Source organism: Amblyraja radiata, chromosome 1 (assembly GCF_010909765.2).
Source record: "Amblyraja radiata isolate CabotCenter1 chromosome 1, sAmbRad1.1.pri, whole genome shotgun sequence".
Lineage (NCBI taxonomy): Eukaryota > Metazoa > Chordata > Chondrichthyes > Rajiformes > Rajidae > Amblyraja > Amblyraja radiata.
In genome coordinates this window covers 148,867,395-148,894,736 of record NC_045956.1, presented here as the reverse complement: position 1 = coordinate 148,894,736, position 27,342 = coordinate 148,867,395, and the positions used below count along the sequence as shown (strand labels likewise).

The following is a 27,342-nucleotide window of genomic DNA, read 5'->3' as shown; positions in this document are numbered from 1 at the left end:
GAGAAGGAATGGAATATTGTTGTTTTCAAAAATCCACAGTGGAACAATTTTTATGTGCTAATGTCAGGATAGCACCATTACCATAATGAGCCATCTGGAAAATTTATATAACAAAACCACAAGCAAAAAAAAAAAGTTCAAAGTTGCACAATGGTGTTCAAAATAGAGGAATGCTTAAAAATGTAATTATTTGGAGCACATCCTGAATATATACACATGCCTCCGGTGTTGTGTTCTAAACCATCTGATTTTAGGTTTTGAATGCTCAAATGAGAAGTGCTGGGACATATAACATACTCACAGTATCTCACAATCCCACAAATAGGATGCCAGTTTAAAGTTGGTGACTTGAAATTGGCAATTGTTGCTGCATCCTGTCCATTCTGTGCATTTGGCCCATATCCTTCTAAATCTTTCCTATCCAGGTACCTGTCCAAACATCTTTTAAATGTTGTTATAGTCTCTGCCTCAACTACCTCCTCTGGCAGCTTGTTCCATAGACCCATCACCCATTGTGTGAAAAAGTCATCCAACAATGAGTGAGAGGTTTCCCAGTTTTCCTTCCCAGGTAGGTGCAGGACTTTTCTGAGGATGTTGCCAGACTTGAAGGCCTGAGCCATAGGGAGAGTTTGGGCTGTCTAAGATTTTAATCCTTGGAGCGCAGGAGGATGAGGGGAGAGGTTATAGCGGTGTATAAGGCCATGAGGGGAATAGATACGGTAGATGCACAGAGTCTTTTACCCTGGGAATCAAGAACCAGGGGACATAAGGTGAGAGGGGAAAGATTTAATAGGAATCTGAAGGGAACTTTTTCTCACAGAGGGTGGTAAGTTTATGGAATGAGCTGCCAGAGGGGGTAGTTGAGACATGTCCTATAACAATGATTAAAAGATATTTGGACAGGTACATGGATAGGAAACATTTAGAGGGATATGGACTAAAAGTCGGCAAGTGGGACAAGTGTCAATGAGGCATCTTAGTCAGCATGGGCAAATTGGGCCGAAAGGCCTGTTTCCACACTGTATGACTATGACTATATGAATGCGCATCAGGCCCTTATGGAAGCCTTTGGTCAACCCTAGCTCCAACGACTAACCTCCTTCCTAGTCCTCTCATATGTCTGATCCCTGATACTGTCCTCTCATCCGATTTCCAGAAAAAGGTTCTGAAAGGTCCTCACCTGCTGATTCCCGCTGCAAGAGTTGCCTCACTAAAGAGGCACCTTTTCCTTTAGCTGCCAGCTGAATACGAATCAGTGTTTTAAAAAAAAGTGATTTCAGTAACTCAGTAACCTTTGCAATTCTAATAGTGGAGAATCAGAGTTTTTAAATAATGCCATTCCGATCACAGCAATAATGCCGGATTGCCTCTACCCAACTGCAAACTGAGACTATAGCAGAACAAGTTTGCGGATTACACGAAGCTGAATGGCAGTGTGAGCTGCGAGGAGGATGCTATGAGGCTGCAGAGTGACTTGGATAGGTTGGGTGAGTGGACAGATGCATGGCAGATGCAGTATAGAAACATAGAAACATAGAAATATAGAAAATAGGTGCAGGAGTAGGCTATTCGGCCCCGAGCCAGCACCACCTTTCAATATGATCATGGCTGATCATCCAACTCAGTATCCTGTATCAGCCTTCTCTCCATACTCCCTGATCCCTTTAGCCACAAGGGCCACATCTAACTCCCTCTTCAATATAGCCAATGAACTGGCCTCAACTACATTCTGTGGCAGAGAATTCCACAGATTCACCACTCTGTGTGAAAAAAAAAATTCACATCTCGGTCCTAAAAGACTTCCCCCTTATCCTCAAACTGTGACCCCTTGTTCTGGACTTCCCCAACATCGGGAACAATCTTCTTGCCTCTAGCCTGTCCAACCCCTTAAGAATTTTGTAAGTTTCTATAAGATCCCCCCTCAATCATCTAAATTCCAGCGAGTATAAGCCAAGTCTATCCAGTCTTTCTTCATATGAAAGTTCTGCCATCCCAGGAATCAGTCTGGTGAACCTTCTCTGTACTCCCACTATGGCAAGAATGTCTTTCCTCAGATTAGGAGACCAAAACTGTACGCAATAGTCCAGGTGTGGTTTCACCAAGGCCCTGTACAACTGCAGTAGAACCTCCCTTCTCCTATACTCAAATCCTTTTGCTATGAATGCTAACATACCATTTGCTTTCTTCACAGCCTGCTGCACCTGCATGCCTACTTTCTGAAGAAGGGTTTCGGCCCGAAACGTCGCCTATTTCCTTCGCTCCATAGATGCTGCTGCACCCGCTGAGTTTCCCCAGCAATTTTGTGTACCTTTTGCCTACTTTCACTGACTGGTGTACCATGACACCCAGGTCTCGTTGCATCGCCCCTTTTCCTAATCGGCCGCCATTCAGATAATAGTCTACTTTCCAGTTCTTGCCACCAAAGTGGATAACCTCACATTTATCCACATTATACTGCATCTGCCATGCATTTGCCCACTCACCCAACCTATCAAAGTCACCTCGCAGCCTCCTAGCATCCTCCTCACAGCTAACACTGCCCCCCAGCTTCGTGTCATCCGCAAACTTGGAGATGTTGCATTCAATTCCCTCGTCCAAATCATTAATATAATGTGGATATATGTGAGGCTATCCACTATGATGGAAAGAACAGGAAGGCAGATTATTATCTGAATGGTGTCAGATTAGGAAAAGGAGAGGTGCAACGAGACCTGGGTGTGCATGTACATCTGTCACTGAAGGTATGCATGCAGGTACAGCAGGTAGTGAAGACAACTGATGGAATGTTGGTCTTCATTGCGAGAGGATTTGAGTTTAGGAGCAAGGACCAGGGGTCACAGTTTAAGAAAAAGGGTAGGCCATTTAGGACTGAGGTGAGGAAAAACATTCACCCAGAGAGTTGTGAATCTGAGGAATTCTCTGCCACAGAAGGCAGTGGAGGTCAGTGGATGTTTTCAAGAGGGAGTTAAATTAGCTCTTAAGGCTAAAGAAATCAAGGGATATGGAGAAAAAGCAAGAACAAGTGTACTGATTTTGGATGATCAGCCATGATCATATTGAATGGTGGTACTGGCTTGAAGGGCCGAATGGCCAACTTCTGCACCTATTTTTCTGTTTTCTATAAGACACAGAAGTTAGAGTTATAAGAATGCATTCAAGGGCACTCTTTTTAACCAGCGTGTAATATGCCCAACTAGAAAAGAGATGGTATGAGACATATTTCTAAGGGATAAATATGGTATATTGGGGAGATATTAAATGGATGGCACAGTGGGGCAGCTAGTGGAGCTACTACTGGGTTGAATCCTGACCTTCGGTGCTGTGTATAGTTTACACCTTCTCCCTGTGATTGTGTGGGTTTTCCTCCGAATGTTCCTGTTTCCTCTTATACATCCTAAAGACGTATGGATGTGAAAATGGGAAGTACAACTAGTGTGAATGGGTGATTGATGGTTGGTGTACATCCGGAGGGCTGATAGGCCTGTTTTAACGCTGTATTTTACACAGTTATGACAGAAGGCAAGGATAGTTCAGCCTGGGCTGTACCATCTATGATTGTATTGAAAGCTGGGGGTTGGCTGAAGGATCTCTTGACCTACTGCTCCTGTTTTCTTCAGTTCTCAAAGCGGAAATGAACTGGAAATAGCTACTTTAAGATAAATTAATGTGAGAGCAGTGGAAGACATGCACAAAGTCTTGCATAATAAAGATTCAACCTCTAGATCAGATTAGGTCTCCCCTTAACCTCCGACACACCAGAGAAACCATTACAAGTTTGTCCAATCTTTCCTTACAGTTCTTCTTCTTATCGAGTCCACACACAAAATTAGAAGTTGTTCAGCCAGAGCTGAACACACTTCTTGGCATTTGCATACAATGGTGTCTGTCTTGCGCTTCGTGTGCATAGTGGTGGAAATACAGGTGGAACCAGGGCCTCAACGTGAACGCTCTTTCCTTGACAGTTTGTAGTTAAAACAGTTATTACAGTTAATACACCCTAATGCAGCAGCTAATGCATCCTAATGATAATTCTCTTCTGCACTCCACATCCAAAGCATCCACATCCTTCCAGTAATTGGGTGACCAGAACTATACACAATACTCCAACTTCTCTAGAGCTGCAATGCTTCCTGAATCTTACACTCAAAATTCCAAATGATGAAGGCAAGCATACCATACGACTTCTTTACCACTCTATCTGTTTGTGTTGCTTCTTTCAGGGTAACAAAAAAATAGAATAGGTCCTGTGACAAACCAGAGGAGCAATCATGAGCAAGAAATCCTTCCAAATATTTACTTTGAATCCACCCGCATGGGAGAGGGTGTAAAGATAATCATTGGCATTAAGAAAGAAGAGAAAAACCGGAAGTGGCGGCGCTGGGAACAACTGCGGCTCGCCTGCAGTCCGTTTGTTTTTACTTTTTTGTGTTGTTTTTTTTCGTTTTGTCTAGTTGTGTTTTTGGTTTTTAGGTTGTGTTTATGTGGGGGGGGGGGGGGGGGGGGGGGGGGGGGGGTTGAAACGGGGTTTGCTGTCTCTCCCTTGGGGGGAATACGACTTTTTCGTCGTATCCCCCCTCTCTGCCTCCGTCTGCGCTGAGGCCTAATGGCGGAGCTGGCGACCTCGGGACTCCGGAGGCAGCCTGTCAGGACTCGCCCTGGGTTCGCTCCCATAAAGGGCGGCCCAGCTCGGGGCTGGAACTGCGCTCCCGTGAGGATGGCCTGGCGAGGGGCCGAGACTCTCCCGTGAGGGGCTGTGGCACTCCCGTCGGAGTGGCCCAGCCCGAGGGAGGAACGGCATTCCCGTCGGAGTGGCCCAGCCCGAGGGTGGAACGGCACTCCCGTCGGAGTGGCCCAGCCCAAGGGAGGAACGGCACTGCCGTCGGAGTGGCCCAGCCCGAGGGAGGAACGGCACTCCCGTCGGAGTGGCCCAGCCCGAGGGTGGAACGGCACTCCCGTCGGAGTGGCCCAGCCCGAGGGAGGAACGGCACTCCCGTCGGAGTGGCCCAGCCCGAGGGAGGAATGGCGCTCCCGTCGGAGTGGCCCAGCTCGAGGGAGGAACGGCACTCACGTGAGGGCGATCCGGCTCGGGGCTGGAACGGTGCTCCGGTGGCTGGGACGGCGTTCTGGCGGCGGTGACCTGAGTCCTGGGTTCAGCTGCGGGCCAGTGGCTGCGTACGCTGGACTGGAGGGCGGCAGCTTCGACCACCCCGGGCCGCGGTGTTTGAGCCGGCCCGTTGCGGGGTTCGGTGAGCCGCGGGACTGATTTATCATCGCCCGGTGGGGTATCGCCTCAGCGCAGAGGGAGAAGAGGAGGGAAGAGACAGCAGCCCTAAGATTTTTGCCTCCACCACAGTGAGGAGGTGCTTGGAGGACTCACTGTGGTGGTGTTAATTTGTGTTTATTGTTGTTATTATTGTATGATTGTATGTATGACTGCAGGCATGAAATTTCGTTCAGACCGTAAGGTCTGAATGACAATAAAGGCATTCAATTCAATTCAATTCAAAAAGGAGAAAATTCTGGGAATTAGTCACGGCCTCAAGTTGAAAAATTAGCGACGACTTGAATGAAGCCGCCATGGAGAGTAGCGAGAATTCTCATGCCGTAGGTGGGTCGCCAGGAGGTCCTAATGGGTTGCCAGGAGGTCGAAGGTATTCAGAGGTTCCCGCAGGTTGTAGCCAGAGCTGACCGGTGAAAGGTAAGCAGTAGTTTTCAGAACCAAGGATAACCGACCGGTAATGTTAAATGTTCACCGAGTTTCACAGCCGTGTAACTCTGTCTTCTTTAAAGTTGTCTCCACTCTTTCTCTCCCCTTCTCCCTCGATCTTTTAAAGGACTTACCGCACACTGTGCTTTAGCTGTCTTTTTACAGCGCCAACCTTCCTGTTCATCGCGGTGTGTGTCTGTTTCACCTTGGCTTTGCACCGTGTGAATTTTTTAGACAGGGCAAGCGGGGGTAGCTCTATATAAAAAATTCACACGGGCTGGTGAAGGAAGCGGTGTGTGTGTGTGTGTGTGTGTGTGTGTGTGTGTGTGTGTGTGTGTGTGTGTGTGTGTGTGTGTGTGTGTGTGTGTGTGTGTGTGTGTGTGTGTGTGTGTGTGTGTGTGTGTGTGTGAATGTGTGTGTGTGTGCGCGCGCGTATGTGCGCGTGTGCGTGTGTGTGCGCCAGCAGTCCACTGAAAAATCAACTAAGTGGGACAGGCCCATTAGTAGAAAGGGAAAAACAGTGCAGACTCTGAAGACTTTCCAATTCAATGCAAAGGAGATCACACCATTATAATAGAACAATTTCATCCATTTCACTCATCTAAGTTTCACCCCCATCCCTTCCCAGACAAAACGAGAACGGTCACCCCTGTCCTGACCTTCCACTCCACCAGGCTCTGCATTCAACAGATTATCCTTTGCAATTTCCTCCAGATGCCACAAGATTCCACCATCTCTCCTCTTTCACCTTTCAACATTTCGAAGGAACCATTCATTTTGAGATGCCTGATTTGTTCTTCCATCCCCACCAGTCACTCTCCATCTCGTACCACTAGCCCATGCAACTGCAGAAGATGCATCACCTATCCTTTCACCTGCTCCCTTCCCACCATCCGGGGGCTCAATCAGTTCATCCAGGTGAAGCAGGCTCTTCCAAGCTAATGCCTTCATAAGGTCATAAGAATAGGAGTAGAATTAGGCCATCCGGCCCATCAAGCCTACCCCGCCATTCAATCATGGCTAATCTATCTCTCCTAACCCCATTCTCTTGACTTCTCCCCATAACCTCTGTCACCTGTACTAATGAAGAATCTATCTATCTCTGCCTTAAAAATATCCACTGACTTGGCCTCCGCGGCCTTCTGTGGCAAAGAATTCCACAGATTCACCACACTCTGACTAAAGACATTTCTCCTCATCTCCTTCCTAAAATAACGTCCTTTTATTCTGAAGCTATGACCTCTAATCATAGCCTCTCCCACTAGTGGAAACATCCTTCCATCGGAGAAACCAAATACAGAATGGGTGATCGCTTTGCCGGGCATCTGTGTCAGTCCACAGGAGTGATCCAGAGCTTTTGGTTTCCTATCACTTGAATTCATCATCGCACTCTCTCTCAGACTTGGTAAGGATTCATTACCATTTTTGTTATTCCAGCCTGGGAAAACAACAATGAAGTATGTGAATACAAAAAAAACTATATTGTGAACTTAGAACCAGGCGAGAGATGAAGGGCCAATGGCGTCTGTGTAAGGATGCGCAAGTGAAATGCTGAGCAGGCTGAGCATGTGTTTTTTTCCCACTTATTTTCCGTTATGTCCTTGGGAGTAATCAGGTTGGATTGTAGAGGAGAGTTACCTCAAGGAATCTTTTCAGTCACTCATCAATAATTACATAGAAGTGCTGTTAGTGAATCCTAGAAATTGCGGATAGAGCAGCTTTTCTGTCTACTTTACCCTGTGAGGGCTTCATCTTAAACGATGGCAATCAATGCTAATCATCAGTCTAGCAATGATGGGCTCGGGCAACAGTATGAAAAGCCTGGCTAATAAAGTTGTGCCAAAAAGGTGTGGGTTTAAAATTTCAATGGTTGAAAAGGACTGACAGCTATAGTGAGCTATTTCTTAATCATTGTGAACTCACTGAAAGTGGAAGCAAGCAATCAGCATTTATTTCTCTCGTGGCCTGGAACTCTCTACTTCTCAAGTTAATAATGATGCAAGTAGGCAGTGATATTTGGCTCAGATTTAGATCAATCTGTGCAGTATTAATGTGACAGCAGCGATCTTTGTTTTCTACAATCCTCGTTGTTTAGTTTTTCTCTTTCATTGATTTCCCTTCTTCTACCTCATTTTCATCATGGTGTTTATTTCCGTATATTTTATCCACCAACTTGAATATAAAGTGCAACAGAAAAAGAAAAAGAAAAAGAATGCAAGGGATATGGAGCATGCTGGAACAAGTTGTGTAAGTGAATATTTATTAATCTTGCAGTTCTGGATGTTTTAGTAAGAGACAGCCATTGATGGTATACATCTTATCATATGATAATTTGTTACAGCAATCTTGGTTGAGTTATAAATTCCAAACAGGATTATTATTGGTCAAAGTAGAGCAATGCAAATTATTGCATCCACTTTAGAGAGCAAACCAGTATACAATCTAACCTTCAGCAAAGCAACATCCCCTCAGCATTGCTTAATCCAGATTTCCATGTTTATTTCACTATAATGGGACCCGAATCCACTTCTCTCCACCTCAGAGAGGCAGGTTAGCTGCTTACTAATGTACAGAACGTAGATTGAGTCGTACTGCACACAAACAGGCTCTCCAGCCCACAACATCCAAGCCAGTCATGAAGTACATCTCTGCACTAATCCCAACAGCCCCCTCTTGGTTTGTAGCCTTGTATACCTTCCCAATTCAATGCTCATCTAGATAAATCTTATAATGTTGTGACATTACCTGCCTCCCTCACCTAAACAGGCAGTGCATTCCACACCTGCACACAAATTACAACCTTTCAAACCCAAGCTAAGAATCAAATAACAGCTATTCTTAAATTGGCCTTGACTTTTGAATTAATGTTTAGAATTGTGGTGTTGTTCTGTCCAATTGCCCTTGGCTCCTCACCAAAACTGCTCAATAAAGCAAAATCTGAGTTGGTAACAATTTGGAATCTGTCAAAGTAATTGTGGGATTTACGTTCTAATTCCACTTTGGTATTGTTTACTTGCCTGCGGTAAATCGTGTATTAAAAGATGAAAAAATTGAAAGAATTTCTCATTGCACAATTTCTTGTATATTCATAAATATAATGGAAACTTTCACAATGTTCTGACTGCTTCATTGCTGGGTATGGTAGATTCTCAAAATTGTTCAGGTCATATTTAATGCAGAACTTGACTATCGTTCTCAGTTGAATATGTCGTAACATGAGTAATATGGACAAAAGAATATGAAGAATAAACAAACAAAGTGAATCAGTTGAAAGAAGTGAATCAGAAAGTTCATGTAGGAAATGGGATTCTATTTCATGTTCTATTCACTTATCTGTAGCAGTAATTTAACATCTACTCGTTAAAGTGTCTTGGGTTTGCGCGTAAGTGGACATGACTATAATTTAGTTTGCTTGCTCAGGGCAATAACTGTCAAGGCTGAACCTTTGAGGATCTGAAGTGGGAATTTATCAGATACCAAAGATGGTTTAACAAAATGTACAACTTGGTAAGTAAGATGTCTTCTTTTTATTACCTTTTCCCACCCCAGCTCTATTGACAATAGTGAAAGGTTGGAGGCAAGTTAGGTAAGAGGGATCACCTGTCATACAACAGACAAGCTTTATTTCTAGTATCCTTTTCATAAGATAAGTATTGGGAAAGCATCACCAGATATGGGTGCAGTACTCACGTTTGCAACTGAGTAGGGCTTAATTGAGTAAAATAACATTTTAAAATGAAATGCAGTTGCAAAAAGGGGAGGTATTTGGAGAAAGTGGTGGATAAATTGTCCCAACAATTGGTGTTAAAATAAGACGGATGACCCGTGCATCACTGGCTTTGGGGGTGGAAACTTGAATTCTGAGAAATTGAACCTTATTGCAATATTCTGTAATGCAGACAACACCGGCACTCATCTACTGTATCCGCTGATCCAGCTGTCAACTTCTCTACATCGGCAAGACCAAGCGCAGTCTCGGCGATCGTTTCACTGAACACCTCAGCTCAGTCCGTCTTATAACCATATAACCATATAACAATTACAGCACGGAAACAGGCCATCTCGACCCTTCTAGTCCGTGCCGAACACGTATTCTCCCCTAGTCCCATACACCTGCGTTCAGACCATAACCCTCCATTCCTTTCCCGTCCATATAACTATCCAATTTATTTTTAAATGATAAAAACGAACCTACCTCCACCACCTTCACTGGAAGCTCATTCCACACAGCCACCACTCTCTGAGTCTTAACCTACCTGATCTTCCAGTGGCTCAGCACTTCAACTCCCCATCCCATTCCCAATCTGATCTTTCTGTCCTGGGCCTTCTCCATTATCAGGGGGAGGCCCAGCGCAAATTGGAGGAACAGCACCTCATATTTCACTTAGGTAGTTTACACCCCAGCGGTATGTAACATTTACTTCTCTAACTTCAGAAAGCCCTTGCATTCTCTCTCCATCCCCTTCCCTTTCCCAGTTCTCTCACTCGTCTTACCATCTCCGACTACATTCTATCTTTGTCCCGTCCCCTTCCCTAACATCAGTCTGAAGAAGGGTCTCAACACGAAATTTTGCCCATTCCTTCTCTCCAGTGATGCTGCCTCACCCGCTGAGTTACTCAAGCATTTTGTGTCTACCTCCCCCACCCTAGTTGTTGTACTAGTTTCACTGTCATCCTTGAGAGTTTCATTGTCTGTAACTCGTTTTCACCTAGCCTAGAGCTAACAATGGCCTATTTCCTTTATCATCATTACTTTTTTGCATATCTTTCATTTATTTGTTCTATACCTCTCTATATCACTGTCCATATATCTCTTTTCCCTTTCCCCTGACTCTCAGTCTGATGAAGGGTCTCGACCCGAAACATCACCTATTCCTTATAAGGTTAATTCCTGGGATGGCGGGACTGTCATGTGCTGAGAGAATGAAGCAGCTGGGCTTGTACACTCTGGAGTTTAGAAGGATGAGAGGGTATCTTATTGAAACATATAAGATTGTTAAGGGTTTGGCTAGAGGCAGGAAACATGTTCCCGATGTTGGGGGAGTCCAGACCAGGGGCCATAGTTTAAGAATAAGGGGTAAGCCATTTAGAACGGAGACGAGGAAACACTTTTTCTCACAGAGAGTTGTGAGTGTGTGGAATTCTCTGCCTCAGAGGGCGGTGGAGGCAGGTTCTCTGGATGCTTTCAAGAGAGAGCTGGATAGGGCTCTTAAAGATAGCGGAGTTAGTGGATATGGGGAAAAGTGAGGAACGGGGTATTGATTGGGGATGATCAGCCATGATCACATTGAATGGCGGTGCTGGCTCGAAGGGCCGAATGGTCTACTCCTGCACCTATTGTCTATTGTCCTTTTCTCCAGAGAAGCTGTCTGACCCGTTGAGTTACTCCAGCTTCTTGTGCCTATCTTCATTTTAAACCAGCATCTGTATTTCCTTCCTACATATCTTGTCTCACATCCTATTCTGCATCATTGCCTCAGCACAATTACCTTCATGTCTTTGTACATATCATTTATATATTTCGGAACACCACATTCTTAGTTCCAACATTTACAATTATACAAAACCAACCTTACTTCTTAAGTTTTCCATATTTCTGCCTCTGCTTTCACACTACCTTCAATTCCAAACGTCATTCTTACTCACAAAGGACACTGGAACTTTCATCTTTCCTGCTGTCATCTTTGAAATCCTAAGAGGTCTCATCTGACATTTCCTTTCTGGATAGTTGTTCAGTCTTTTGACCCTGACACAACTGTTTTCAGTTTGATTATCACAATCAGGCTTTGCTGCATTTGGCTGATATTAGGAAATGAAAGAAGTACAAGGGAGCCAACTTCATGTGTACTTGATTCAGCCCATTCAAGAATTCTGTAAATAGCAAGTGACTTACAGACACTGAGCTCTCCTCTAGAACTTGCGCATTGCGCATTGACTTTGCCAGACCCAATCAGTATCACTTCATAGCCCTTGCTTTCCCTCTCTCTCCATCCCCTCCCCTTCCCAGTTCTCCCACCAGTCTTACTGTCTCCGACTACATTTCATCTCAGTACTACCCATTCCCCTGACATCAGTCTGAAGAAGGGTCTTGAACCAAAACGCCACCCATTCTTTCTCTCCAGAGATGCTGCCTGTCCCACTGAGTATTCCAGTATTTTGTGTCTAACTTCACTTCATAGCAGCAGTTTGTACCAAGCCTATGGCTTCTTACCTTGTTTGTGAACTGTTGAAGTGACACAGTTATCTTCCTGAGCCTTCTGCCTACATTGACTTTGCCAGGCACGATCAGTATCACATCACAACAGCAGTTCATGCTGAGCCTATTGTTTCTTACCTGTGTGAATTCTGGAGGAGACACAATTCAAGTATTCTGTACTGCCTTCTCTTTTTTACTGTTTAAACAGATTACAGACTCTTCCTTTCAATTGCCTGTCTTTGTGGTGTAGTGAAATCTTCTAGTAAGTGGAAACATGATATCCCCAGATGTGGTTTGGCAGTGAAAATGGACAATTTTTACTTCCTGATTTTATTCTCATCTAGAATTTCCGATGAATTGCCTTCAAATTCCATCTGTGTTGGTGCGGGGCATCACACACCAGGCAATTAAAATCCACAAGGTGATCCTGGTAGTCTTAGATCACTTTCCACATCTTGGGAGAAGCAGACATGGATGATGAAATTCACCACTGTTTCTAATGCACTTGCACGGGCCTTGAAAGTGACACTAAATCTTGTTCATGCAGCTGGTTATCAGGGGTCTGATATGCACTGCCACTGGAGGTAGATTCAATTATAGTATTCAAATGTTGCTGGTTTATACCAAAGATAGACACAAAATGCTGGAGTCATTCAGCGAGTCAGGCAACATCCTCTTCCTCCACTAACAGTTGGTTAACCAGTTCCACAGTTCACAATGATGTATCCCTCTTGGAATCACACCATCCTTAGCCAACAATTGGCTAATCAGGGACCACCCTGCCTGAGGTCATCTGTTGCAAGCCCTAATTTGCCCAGGTCTTTCCTTGTTTCCAGTTCCAACCCCCCCCCCCCCCCACCCTCTTTCAATCAGTCTGTAGAAGGGTCCTGACCCAAATCATCACCCATCGTTTTTTTCCAGAGATGCTACCTGACCCGCAGAGTTACTCCAGCACTTTGTGTCTATTTTTGGTATTCAAAGAAGAGTTGGATAAAGAAACGGAATGGAAATAATTTGAAGGCCAGAGGTGTGTGATGAACTGGATTGCTCCTGCTCAGAGCAAGATGGACATGGACGTTTATTTGGCCTTCTTCAATACTACAAGCATTCTGTAAAGATCTCAGACCTAGCACTAACCTTATGGTCTGGAATCCAATGATCACTGCTTTGGAAATATGGACTACCTACAGCAGGTGCCTGCAGCATCACTGGAGAGGTATCCTCAATGCAGTCTCCACAAAATTTCTCAAATCCATTAGAAGAACAAGGATACCAATGAACATTATCCCTTCTTACTCCTTCCCAATTGACCCTTTAATGACACCAGTTGATCGTGCTGAGCAGGCCACACTAGTTGTATCACCAGGTTCCTGATACATGGAGGTACAGTGCCACAGACTTACACAGTGGTGCAGCGGTGGAGTTGCTGCCTTACAGCACCAAGACCTGAGTTCAATTCTTAATAAGGACGCTGGCTGTACCGAATTTTATAAATTCTCCCTGTGATTGCATAGATTTTCTCTGGGTGCTCAGGTTTTCTCCCACATTCCAAAGACGCACAGGTTTACAGGTTAATTATCTTCAGTAAATTGACCCTAATGTGTTGGATAGAATTTGTGTATGGGGATTGCTGGTCGGCATGGACTTGGTGAACCGAAGGATCAATTTCCATGATGTATCACTAAACTAAACATATACTCAAATTGAGCTCCAGATGCTAATGAAACTGCTGCAAAATTCCCTGCACTTCTTTGCAAAGTAATTTATTGTTTAAGTAATGAAATGTTTGGCAACACCAAGAATCCTAGAATGCTTAAATCTTACAAGATATCCCCAGAGCTTTATTTAATTTGTTTAAGTGTCTACACAAGTTAATGACATTTTTCTCCATTTGATAGCAAAGTCTAGAGTTTCACGTGTTTTCAATGACAAAGCACACATCCTATCCTTTATCTACAAAGAAAGTGCAAAATCAGTAACTGGAGATATTAAGCAACCTTGCTAAATATACAGTTTACATTTGGCTTTTGCTTAGCTCATGTTGCTCTAATAGTTAGTGAAAGCCATTTGTGAAAGTTGGTGCTGAGGTTATTGGTGTACCACTGACTGAGTTGGTTCCTTCACAACCATCCCTACCGTTCGCCTACCTTTTAATATATTTCAATCACACTACTGCCGAGTTATTTGTGAACACAGTAATGCAGTTTTCTCAAAGTGCCACATCCTGATAGATTCCATTGAAAAAATAAACGTGGAAAAGCTACTCACTTCCAACTTGAATAATTATTTGATTCTTCAAGCTTCCACTGTGCTTTTCATGGCAGCTGTAGGTCCCACTGTGTGATGAATCTAGGTTTATGAGGGTGAGGTTGGTGCCTTGAAGAAAGTGACCTTCATTGTGGATTATTGCATGTCCATTAAATCTCCATTGCACTGGAGTATGACTGTCAGAAGTCTCGCACGGCAGGGTTACATTGGTTCCAATCCGTTTGTAGTATTTTCGTCCATCTGAAATGAAAGAAAACATCAGTGATATAATCATAGATGCTGCCTTTTGCTAGTAATATCTGCTCACCAATACCTCATTAAAGTGCCCACTTTTGACGTTTGAACCTAGAGGAAGTACTGACAGGCAATGCAGTCATAATAAGCAGGAATCAAAGTGCAAAGTGAGCCAAGAAAGAGGACAATAAAAGTCAACATACTTCCCATTCACTTTTTGGGATTAAGTGCTTTGATTGACGTGAAGCCAATTGTTGTTCAGGACTGAATTTATGATGGGGAGTCATAAGTTACAATATAATACAATACAATACAATATTTATTACATGTCATTTGAACCTCAGTGAGGCTCAAACGAAACTCCGTTTCCACAGCCATACAAACAATGACAATTTCCTACAGACATACACACAATTCAATTTACAATTTCCAGTGAGGAGGAGGTTCACTGTGATGGAAGGCAAAGTCTTTTCTCTCCCCGTTCTCCATTTTTCTCCCGATGTTGAAGCCCCAGGCAGACGATGGTAAGTCCCACGGCCATTTTAGGTCATACGGGCGATGTACAGCCCCGCTCCCGGTCTAAAAGTCACGAAGTTGGAGCCCCCGGCGGGCGCTGGAATGTCCCGCGGCCATTAAGCCACGCCGGGCGATGTACGGCCCCGCTTCGGGTCGTTCCAACCCCGCGACACGGGCTGGAGAAGTTGCGTTGCGGGAGCTCCGGAAAGCGGTCTCCACCTGGACCCGCGACCGCTATCCGGAGCTCCCGCAATGCAAGTTTAATTCTTCAGCACTTAATGGATGGACAGGAGATTTTTCTTCTGCATTTCATAATCATAATCATACTTTATTAGCCAAGTATGTTTTGCAACATACGAGGAATTTGACTTGCCCTACTCATCATACCAATAAAAAGCAAAACACACAAAATACATTTTAACATAAACATCCACCACAGTGACTCCCCACATTCCTCACTGTGATGGAAGGCGCAAAAAAAAGCTCTTCCCTTCATTGGTCTCCCGCGGTCGGGGGCCTCATGCCTTCCTTTGACAGGACGATCTTGGCTCCCGTATCCGGCGGTCGGGCCCTGCACGTTGGGGCGATTAAACTCCCCGCTTATTTCATAGGAAATATTATTACATCCATAGAGTGCCTCACAAAGACTTGCGTTCAATGGTAAATATAGGAATACGTCAACTTGCAAGTTTCTAACATCTTCTGATTAGATATCATCAACCCACCCAAAACATTACCACAATTTCTCTCTCCACAGATGCTGCCTGACCTGTTGAGTACTTCAATGATCTCTGCTCTCATTTCAATATCTTAGGGACTTTATTTTCATATAATGACAAGAATTTATACAGCACAAATCTGACAATGATCTGTGAGTTCTTCGGACCAGGCAGAGATTCTTTGGTCCATTAAATTTGTTAGTCATTAAAAGGTCCTGCCACATGTTCTTTATTTTTTTTCTTAATCCACTATTTGAAGCCATTACTGCAAGGCTTCACAGCTCAAACAATCCGGGTTTAATTCTGGTCTCTGAGGTTGTCTATGTGCAGTTTGCATATTCTTCCTGTGAATGCATGACATTGCCATGCATGCTCTGGTTCCTCCCTCATCCCAGACATGTGCTGGTAGGATGTTTGGGTGACTATAAATTGCCGCGTTGTAGATGGGTGGTCAGAGAAATTGGGGGATTTATTAGACAGATGGGAGAGAATAGGATGCCGAGAAATAGGTGGGAGGATGGGATGTTCTGACAACTGACATAGTTTAAATGAGCTACACAGCCTCCTTCTATGTTAGGATGGCACAGTGGCACTGCTGCTGCTTCATAGGGCCAGAGATCCAGGTTTGATCCTGTCAGTGGCCGCTGTCTGTGTGGAGTTTGTACATTCTCCCTGTGACAGCATGGATTTTCTCTGGGTGCTCCTATTTTCTCCCACATCCCAAAGACATGAAGTTTTGTAGGTTAATTCTCTGCTGTAATTTGCCTCTAATGTATAAGGAGTGGAAGAGAAAGTGGCATTAACTAGAACAAGACTGAACAAGTGATCAATGGTGGAGTAAACTCAGTAGGCCGAAAGGCCTGTTTCCATGTTGTATCCCTAAACTACCAAAGTTAAACTTCCCAGGTTGTAAGCAAAATTAGAACAATTTTGCTCAAAACAAATTTGTCAGTTCCCTTCATAATGTTGAACATTTTCATTTGGATTAACAAAAAACCTCCATAGTAAATGCCTATCATAATCAAAATTGAGTGAAATATAAATATTATTTGAGAATACCATACATAGATACATAGAAAATATGTGCAGGTGTAGGCCATTCTGCCCTTCAAGCCAGAACCGCCATTCATGGCTGATCATCCACAATCAGTACCTTGTTCCTGCCTTCACCCATACCCCTTGATTCCACTAGCCCAAAGAGCTCTATCTAACTCTCTTTTGAATGCATCCATTGAATCAGCCTCCACTACCTTCCGAGGCAGAGAATTCCACAAATTCACAATTCTCTGTGTAAAAATGTTTTTCCTCATCTCAGTCCTAAATGGCTTACCCCTTATTCTTAAACTGTGTCCCTTGGTTCTGGACTCCCCCACCATCGGGAACATGTTTCCTGCATCTAACGTGTCCAATCCCTTAATAATTTTATATGTTTCTATAAGATTCCCTCTCATCCTAAAATCCAGTGAATACAAGCCCAGTCGCTCCATTCATTCATCATATGGCAGTCCCGCCATCCTGGGAATTAACCTTATGAACCTACGCTGCACTCCCTCAATAGCAATAATGTCCTTCCTCAAATTAGGAGACCAAAACTGCACACAATACCCCAGGTGTGGTCTCACCATGGCCCTGCACAACACAGAAGGACCTCTTTGCTCCTATACTCAACTCCTCTCGTTATGAAGGCCAACATGCCATTAGCTTTCTTCACTACTTATTTTCAGTGACTGAAAATGAGTACTAGGACATCATAAGGTCTCGTTGTACTTCCCCTTTTCCTAACCTGACACCATTCAGATAATAAGCGGCCTTCCTGTTCTTGCCTCCAAAATGGATAACCTCACATTTATCCACATTATACTGCATCTGCCATGCATCTGCCCACTCACCCAACTTGTCCAAGTCACCCATCCTCATAGCATCCTCTTCACAGTTCACACTGCCACCCAGCTTTGTGTCATCTGCAAATTTGCTAATGTTACTTTTAATCCCTTCATCTAAATCATGAATGTATATTGTAAATAGCTGCGGTCCCAGCACCGGGCCTTGCAGCATCCCACTAGTCACTGCGTGCCATTCTGAAAGGGCCCGTTAATCCCTACTATGCGGTCTAATTTTGTCCACTAATCTCCTGTGTGGGACCTTAATCTCCTGTGTAGGACCCATAATATGGTGAGAAGATCTGTGAGTCAATTTTAACGCTACTAAGAAGATAGAAATCATCCATTTGACTTATCAGTGCCTAACCTGCCGCTTTCGTAAGAGTTACAGTGCAGCCCATTCCCAGTTATTGTGAGGAAACCGCACTGACAGTCAATAGGTTGATTTATGTAAATTTGAGGTTTGTTCTGTCTCGTGCTATACCCCTCATATAAACACGACTGTTTCTTCAGTTGAGTTTAGTTTTAGTTTAGAGATACAGCGCTGAAACAGGCCCTTCGACCCACCAAGTCCGCACTCTCCATTGATCCCCACACATTTACACTATCCATTAGACTTTAGAGATATAGCACGGAAACAGGCCCTTTGGCCCACTGAGTCAAACGATTACCTCATATTCTGTGCTGTCCTGTGCTATACTTTTCTATGTTCTAAGCAGAAGAATCAGACCATAAGGTTTCTCCAGCTCTGCTTCTCATTTTCCTTCATTCGCTCAAATCCAAACATCTACCAAAAGTCAGACACGAGTTATTGACCATAGACAATTTCAAAACCATATAATCATATTGGTAAAGAAATTCCCTATCTCAGTCCGGAATGACTTACTCCCAAGATCATGCTTTGTAATGTAACCAAACTCTCCACTCTGAGGAAACAACCTGTCACCTATTCAATTCATTTCTAAATCCTATAAGAATAGAAAAGAGCTAATTTGTGAATAGGTTCTAAACGCACCTTCTCTTGGGAAATAGCATTTGATATCAGAGCCATAACTTTTTGTTTCAGAATTCTGAAATCAGAACAGAACAGTTTGCTGATATCTTATATCACTGAATGTGTCCCCATAAATTTACTGCAATTAGATTCTAATGAAAAAAGTTTGCTTCAGAGGCAGCACTGAAAATGAGAATTGTCTGAGCCACTTTTGTCGAACCGATAGAATTGTGCAGCGATGGTTGAGGTTTTCAGGACAGAGGAGGTGGGATGCATGCTGAGTGAAATGCTGCAGGAATGTGTGTTAGGGCCATTACTGTTTCTAATTCACATCATAATTTGAACTCTCAAAACAAAGGCAGACTGAACAAATTTGCAGATGATGCTGAACTAGGAGAGAAGCGGAATCAGAACAGACAGTTCCGAAACTGGAATACAAGCTAGACAAAATATACGGGCAGGAAAAATGATGGCAGATGAAACGTAATACTCACATGACTGCAAAAGGTTGAGCAGAGTAGGGGAAAATGAACAAAATACACACACCATGAAAATGCTGAAAAATGCCAAGGATAAAGTTGAAAGAACCCGGAAGTCCGAGTGGGCTCAGTGGCCAAAATCTCCAGTCAATGTACCACAGCAATCAATAATTTGTTGTATTCAGTAGACTAAACAGTAGAAGCAACTCAGAGGAAGTTATGGTCAGGGCAGTTAGTGCATAGGCAGTCTACAGACTGAGCACTGAAACCAATTCTAGTCACAAGGAAACCATGAATGTAGAGCAAAAAAGAGCCACAAACTGATCCCTGCCAGAAAGGTCTACCACCAAAGGAAGAGAAATCTCTACGTGCTAAATATACAATAAAGTCCCATTGAAGGAAACACAGTTGAATTTAGTGTTTTATAATGTTAGTAGTGTTTTGTGCACATACATTAAGTTGTACAGGCAACTGAATTTACATATACCCCTAAGATATTAAAGCTAATTTAGTGATTCCATGCACACTAGATTTATAAAGCTGAAAAGAGTTTCGATATTTCCTTTCAATTAAATTGCAATGAATGAATAAGTTGATGCTCTGCTCGCAAGTAACAACACGATATACAGTAAACAATTAAGAATAAAACATAAACCATTCAAACATTACGAATAAAACTTATTATAGTTTAAACATGTGAATGAAATAAACTGCCAGAGCAAAAGGTGGCTACAGACTTTTGGTTATTGAGTAGAGCTACTGATCGTGGAAAATAGCTGTTTTTATGTCTGGCTGTGGCGGCTTTGACAGTCTGGAATTGCCTTCCAGAGGGAAGTGCTTCAAAGAGTTTGTGGCCAGGGTGAGAGGGGTCAGAGATTATCTTACCTGCTCACTTCTTGGACCTTGCAGTGTACAGTCGTCAATGGGAGGAGGGTTGCAGCCAACAACCTTCTCAGCTGATCGGACGATTCGCTGCAGCTTCCGGATGTCATACTTGGTGGCTGAGCCAAACCAGACCATGATGGAGAGGTGAGGACAGACTCTACGATGGCCGTATAGAATTGGACCATCATTGCCTGTGGCAGATTGTGTTTCCTCAGCTGCCACAGGAAGTACATCCTCTGTTGGGCCTTTTTAACTGTAAATTCGATGGTGGCCTCCCATTTAAGGTGATGGTTCCCAGGAACTTAATAGACTCCACAGATGTGACTGTAGTGTTGTTGATGGTGAGTGGGGTGAGGGGAAGCTCTCCTAAAGTCTACTATCAATTCCACTGTCTTAAGAGCATTGAGCTCCAGGTTATTATGATGGCACCATGACGCCAGCTGTGTCACTTCCTGACTGTAGGCAAATTCCTCCCCATCCTGGATCAGTCCAATCAGGGTTGTATCATCCGCAAACTTGAGAAGCTTGACAGAGGGGTCAGTGGAGGTGCAGTCGTTGGTGTAAACAGTCAAAGACCGCAGGCACCGATGATTAAGGACTGATATCTGGAAATAATTCTTCAAAAATGGAGTGATGAATATATGGATGTTGAACTCCTCAGGTGGACTAAATGCAGAAGACCAATTTTCTTCCAATTCTCCAGCAGTTGCACTGGGAAATGCGGCTGTTGAATCTGTCACATCAGGCAGATTCAGCCACCTTATTCAACAGAGAGGAACAGCTAAAGGAGATGGAATATTTAGTTTCGAGATACAGCATGCAAACAGCCCCTTTGGCCCATTTAGTCCACGCCGACCATCGATCACCCATTCACACTAGTTCTATGTTATCCCACTTTTGCATCCACTCCCTACACACTCAGGGCAATTTACAGAGGCCCATTAACCTGCAAACCCACATGTCTTTGGGATGTGGGATGGGAAACCGGAGCACCTGGAGGAAACCCACACGATCACAGGGAGTATGTGCAAACTCCCTAAAGACAGCACCAGAGGTCAGGATCAAACCCGGGTCTCTGGTGCTGTGGTGCAGCAGTTCTACCAGCTGCACCTTTGTGCTTTAAAAAAAAAAAGAATGTATTTACTTTGGATGCTTATGCTTAAAATATCAATAATATTTTTGCTATCATATGAATAGTGTTGAATGTCAGTGCTGACAGCTAGCGAAGACTGGGATGGAGGCAACGTTGTCTGTCAATGTTTTCAAGATGCTTCTGTGATTGAGGCTTGTTCAGGCCTTGTTACATTTAGGTAGAAGGCCCTGCACCAACCAGACTAAGGCTGCCTTTATTGAGGAACTTACAAATTAAACATCTGCTCATATTATAATGCAAAGTTAACTGGCGAGTTTGGTTGACTTTCTGAAAAAGTTGAAGATTAATCTCTTTTATCACTTGCCCTCACAGTAGCTCAAGCTTTACCCTCTCTCTTGTAGGGCCCTCTACATATTGCCAAAGGAAACTCATCTGAACGCATTTGACAAATTCCACCCTGTCTATTCCCTTGGCATCATGGCAGTCCCAGTCTATATTGGGAAAGTTAAAATCCATTAACATCACAACCCTATTTGCCCTGCAGCTGCCAGCAATCTCCTAGCTTATTTATTCTTCGATTTCCCTTTGACTATTTGGGGGCATTCCAACAAGGTGATCATCCCCTTTTTATTTCCCAGCTCCATCCACATTGCCTTACTGGACGACCATCAGTAATATCATCTCAGAATGCTACTTGGCGAAAGTAATTCAACCTCCTCTTTTACCCCAACTTTATCTCGCCTGTAGCACCTGAAACAATCAGCTGCCACTCCTTCTCTTCCCTTTGCCAGGTATATCTATGGCTATTACTTCCCAGTCACACGTACCCATCCACTCTCTGCTTTCATCCACTGGTACCCGTCAGGCCTCTTGTCTTGAAATAAATGTTATTTAATCCAACAGTCCTTCCTCACTCCCTGCCGTGCTCCTGTCTATCCAGTTAACTCAATTTACTTTCATTGCCTTCCGTACCACTTCCAGCCTCTCACCTGCCTCACCTGCATTGGATCCCATTCCCCGAGCTAATGTAGGTAAAACCCTCCCGAGTAGCACTAGTAAACCTGCCCGCCTGGATAATAGTTCCCCTCCAGTTCAGGTGCAGCCCATCCCTCTTGTACAGGTCACCTCTGCTTTAGAAGAGATTCCAACAGTCCCAATGTAACCCTTATTTTCTAACACATGCTTATTAACAGCCTCTGATTCCTTCACCAGCCACCCACAGTGGCAAAAGCATCCTGGAGAAACACATGCTGTGGAGCCGACAACATGCAAATTCCAACAGTACCAGAGGCCAGACTCAAACCTGGGCTGCTGGAGCTGAGAGACAGCTGCACTACCCACAGCATCATTGTGCTGCCCCTGACTGAATATTTGTGTCTCCAAGTCTGGCATTTGTGATTCTTCCTGGCTTTGAAGATGCAATTCAACACACATTTATTTTGTCCATTAAAACCCAAATTCAATGCTTCACCTCTTACTCAAAGATTCAAAAACATCAGACAGCAAGTGATTGTTTGAAAGGAAAAAAAAATGGAGTCTAATGTTTATTCAGCTGGCCTCCATCTTATTCAAAGGTTAACGTTGATAAAGGAAATTATTCCAATCCGAGAGAAAGAACATTGTTCATGTTAAGAATTCTAGGCTTGCTATTTGTGGTCTGGAATGTCACTAATGAGGATTAAGGGCATGGTTTTGAGACAGGAGATATCGGGTCATGACTATTGCTTTCGTACAGTGATTCATTTCTTAAATAGTGAATGATCAGCAAACGTAGTAATTTAAAGGTGGAGTGAAATTAGTAGCTACACGTTTTGTACATTAATTTCAAGAATCTGTACAATTTCCATAGGAAAATAGCCAGGGAAGCAAACTATATGAAAGGCACCTGATTCAGGGCTGAAGTTGTTAATTCCACCAGAAAGTGTGGAATCTTGATCAATGTAGACTATTTCTTTTGATGCTTTGAGCTTTGGAGATTTCCCCCACAATAATTGGGCATGGTAATGAACTGTAAATGCACAGGTCAAGACACTGTCAGTGCAATCACTTCCAAATGCGAATTTGGACATTCAAGAAGCTCAGACAAGAAACGACTCACAACCATCTTGTTAAAACCAGTTAAAATTTTTGACAAGAGCAATCTTTAAAACCTATGGGAAATCTAAATTTAAAACTTCACATTGATGTTAGCTCTTATTTTTCTGGTAGGTTCGTTTGAACTTCATAATTGTTTCATTTATGGATCCCCTTTCAAAACACATAATCTTTCATAATTACTTGAAATAATGAATGCAGACTTATACTGATCAGGCCTTTAATAACTTCCAAGTCACTGCGCCATAGGATTTTCTATCTAAGGAACCTTTTGCGTTACAATGCTGAGAATTATATTCTGACTCTGTGTCGTCCCCTTTGCTCCATCTATTGTACTTGAGTTTGAACTGATTGTATTTTTGATCTGTATGGATAATATGCAAAACAATACTTTTCACAGTATGTTGATACATGTGACAATAATAAACCAAAACTGAAACCCAATAACAAGCACAAATAAAGCAAAACAAGTCTGCATTCCCCCAAGAAAGATCTCTAAACAATAGCATCGAAGCATAGTTTCTGGTCACGTATCTACCACTCTGTCTTCAGTATAATGCTACCGAATGTCTGGAAACTACTTAAAACCAATCTATAAATATGATCTACCTTATTTTCCTTACACTGAAATCATCAAACCTGAAATATAACATATCTTTCCCAGGACTTTCACAACTGTGGGATCAACCAGGAATGGGTAGACTCCAGGCCAATCTTTTTCCAAACATTGTTCTGAGAGCTGAGCTGAGCTGAACTTGGAGTGAGGTGAGAGATATTGCCCTTGATCTCAAGGTAGTATTTGACTGAGGATGGCAGCAAGGAGCATTGATACAATTGAAGGTGATGGACTTCAAAAGAGGACATCAGAAGGACTCCAGTGGTTTACCACCATATTCTCAAGGGCAATTAGGGATGGGCAATAAATACTGGTCTTGTTACAATCCTTTAGGCAATACAAAGAATTACATCCCATGGATAATAATGAGTAAGTATAATTATCTACCCCAATATTTAACTCTCATATAAAATGCAAAATGTATTATGTTTTTAGGTGATGGAAAATGTAAAATGGGAACAGGGGAAAGCTGCAGAATTTATGGCAGCATTATATTTTTAAATGTTTTTAAATTTACATTCTATTATCAATTGTTCAAGTGCCCAAAGTCTTATTTCTGAATGATATCTTCCTTTGGGAAAAAAAAGTATTTGCACAAAATGCTCATTGCCTCTTTGGTAAATATCTATGGCTGTGAATTTCTCTCAGAGACTTAAACTAAGAGACCATTTATCACATGTTGGCCAAGTTAGCAAGCTCTTACAGATTGCCAGAGTGAGAATAAATCATAGGTGGGATCCTGCATTCACCTGACCTCCACTTATTCACTGGCAATAAGGCTGATTTCCATTCCTTACATGTACTGAGATTAAGCCAAGCAGTCTAGCTTTTGAATTAACCCTCCGAAGACCAGCCAATAGCATTGGCTACATGGTAGGCACAAGAAACTGCAGATGCTAGAATTTTGAGCAAATCACAAAGTGCTGGAGCTACTCAGCAGGTCAGGCAGCATCTGTGAAGGGAATGGATAGGCAACGTTTCAGGGCAGGACCTTTCTTCAGACAAGGTATTGTTTTTCTTCCTTCGAGGATGAGGCTATTTCTAAATGTTTCTTAATTATAGAATCATACAGTCATGTAGCATGGACATAGGATGTTCCACTGCAGGGCCATTGTTTGGAAAGTGAACCAAAATGTCACACACGTTACCAAATGGCATCATATAAGTAATACAAAAAAAAATTATTGTGAGAGATTAATCTTATTCATTGCTATTTTCCTACCTACAGAACTATAATGCATGTCTGCTAAAGATATGAACATTCTAGCTTTTTAAAATTCACAAGAGTTTGTGAGATAAAACTGTTATGAAAAAAATGCTTTTGTGTGAGGTCACACACGTGACCAGTCATATTTGACCTCTGACCCTAAACAAACATTGTCAGCATAACATAAATATCTCATTTGATAAACTTCTAAAAATATACGAATGATATATACAGTACAAAACAATATACCGGTAATGCTTTCAGAATTAGAAGAGATGTCTTCCACAATGTTTCATATTTATGGTCACACACGAGACTAAGAATGGGCCTGCACTTTTCATGAAGCATCTACTGGTATTAATCTTGCATTGATTTCATTTTATTCACCCCACATTCCTATCAACACTCCACAGATTTTACCTACACAGTAGGTGCAATTTACTGCAGCCAGTTAACCTGCCGACCCACATCTCTCCGGAATGTGGGATGAATCCAGACCAAAACCACATGGTCACAGGGAGAATGTGCAAATTCCACACATATCACCCAAGCTCATGATCGAACTCAGTTCACTTGGAGCTGGGAGGCAGCAGATCTAGTAGCTACTTTGCTGCAATGTGAGGCTAATTAAGAGTCGACCACGTTGCACTGAGCCCAGCGCTTAATTTACTTTAGATTGGGTAAGGACAGCAAATGTCCTTCCCTGAGCACATTACTAAACATTCATTCATGTATTTTGAAGTCACCATTAATGACACTGTTTTTACAATCAATTAATATAATTTCTTGAATTAAAATTTTCCTGCTGCCAAGTCACGATTCAAATTCACGTCTCTAGGCCACGTCTTTGATCATTAATCCGAAGGCTCAGGCACTTTATTGGACTCATTGTGGATTACATGATGTTTGTACGTAGTCAGCAGGAAGTTAATTTTCCTTCTGCCTCACCTCTAAGCTTTATGTCTTCCTAAAGTGTGGTCTTTGGACTATCCAACACACGAATGCTGAAACATGTGAATCAATTTGTCTCTTTGTCAGTGAGTTCAGCTCAGTATAATTATCATTCTGTAACAGGCGCCAAGTTGTGTTAAAACTAGTGAAAGCTGCATAAATGGTTATAATTGAAACATTTTCAGCCACTGACATTTGATTGCTCTCAATTTTCTCTTTAATTCTTCTGAGAATGCAAGCTGCCTGGAGGTACACAGGGATGTATTGTGTTCATGCGTTAGGGTTAGGGTTACGGTTGTATTAATAATTTGTACAGATATTTATTACACAAGTAGATTGAAAAGGGTGCCATCTGAAACTGCAGATGCCACCAGAAACTGCAGATCTTGAGCAAAAGAGATATTGCTGGATAAACTCAACTGGTCAGGCAATATCTGACATGGTAAATGGTAGGGAATTGAAGAATGTAGGTGAACAGAGGGATCTGGGAATAACTGTGCACAGTTCCCTGAAAGTGGAATCTCATGTAGATAGGGTGGTAAAGAGGGCTTTTGGTGTGCTGGCCTTTATAAATCAGAGCATTGAGTATAGAAGTTGGGATGTAATGTTAAAATTGTACAAGGCATTGGTGAGGCCAATTCTGGAGTATGGTGTACAATTTTGGTCGCCTAATTATAGGAAGGATGTCAACAAAATAGAGAGAGTACAGAGGAGATTTACTAGAATGTTGCCTGGGTTTCAGCAACTAAGTTACAGAGAAAGGTTGAACAAGTTAGGGCTTTATTCTTTGGAGCGCAGAAGGTTAAGGGGGGACTTGATAGAGGTTTTTAAAATGATGAGAGGGATAGACAGAGTTGACGTGGAAAAGCTTTTCCCACTGAGAGTAGGGAAGATTCAAACAAGGGGACATGACTTGAGAATTAAGGGACTGAAATTTAGGGGTAACATGAGGGGGAACTTCTTTACTCAGAGAGTGGTAGCTGTGTGGAATGAGCTTCCAGTGAAGGTGGTGGAGGCAGGTTCGTTTTTATCATTTCAAAATAAATTGGATAGTTATATGGATGGGAAAGGAATGGAGGGTTATGGTCTGAGCGCAGGTATATGGGACTAGGGGAGATTATGTGTTCGGCACGGACTAGAAGGGTCGAGATGGCCTGTTTCCGTGCTGTAATTGTTATATGGTTATATGGTTATCTATGGAAGAAAAAGGACAGATGCCACAGCGAGTCAGGGCCCCTCAGACTCTAATTTGAAGAAGGCTCTTGACCCAAAATGTCATCTATCCATTTCCCTCCACAGATGCTGCCTTACTACTGAGTTCCTGCAGCAGCCTGTTTTTCGCTAAATAAATTGAAACTCGTCCTTCATTTTAGCTTGGTTAATAGCTACATGATTTCAACAACCAATTTAATTAGAAGCAATCTGCATCCAAGACGTTACAATCTCATATAGTTAGTAACATAGTAATAATTTAAGTAAATACATCTTCAACTATGAATAACT

General features: G+C 42.8%; 1 protein-coding gene across 6 annotated transcripts in view; it reads right to left on the bottom strand.

Annotated features, from left to right (window-relative positions):
• cntfr (ciliary neurotrophic factor receptor) overlaps positions 1 to 27,342 on the bottom strand; it is a 327,137-nt gene that overhangs the window by 144,497 nt on the left and 155,298 nt on the right. For all 6 annotated transcript variants that reach the window (XM_033032525.1, XM_033032497.1, XM_033032521.1 and 3 more), the window contains one exon: positions 14,172 to 14,411. In XM_033032525.1, coding sequence (XP_032888416.1) covers positions 14,172 to 14,411 — 240 coding nt within the window. The remainder of the gene's footprint in view (positions 1 to 14,171; positions 14,412 to 27,342) is intronic.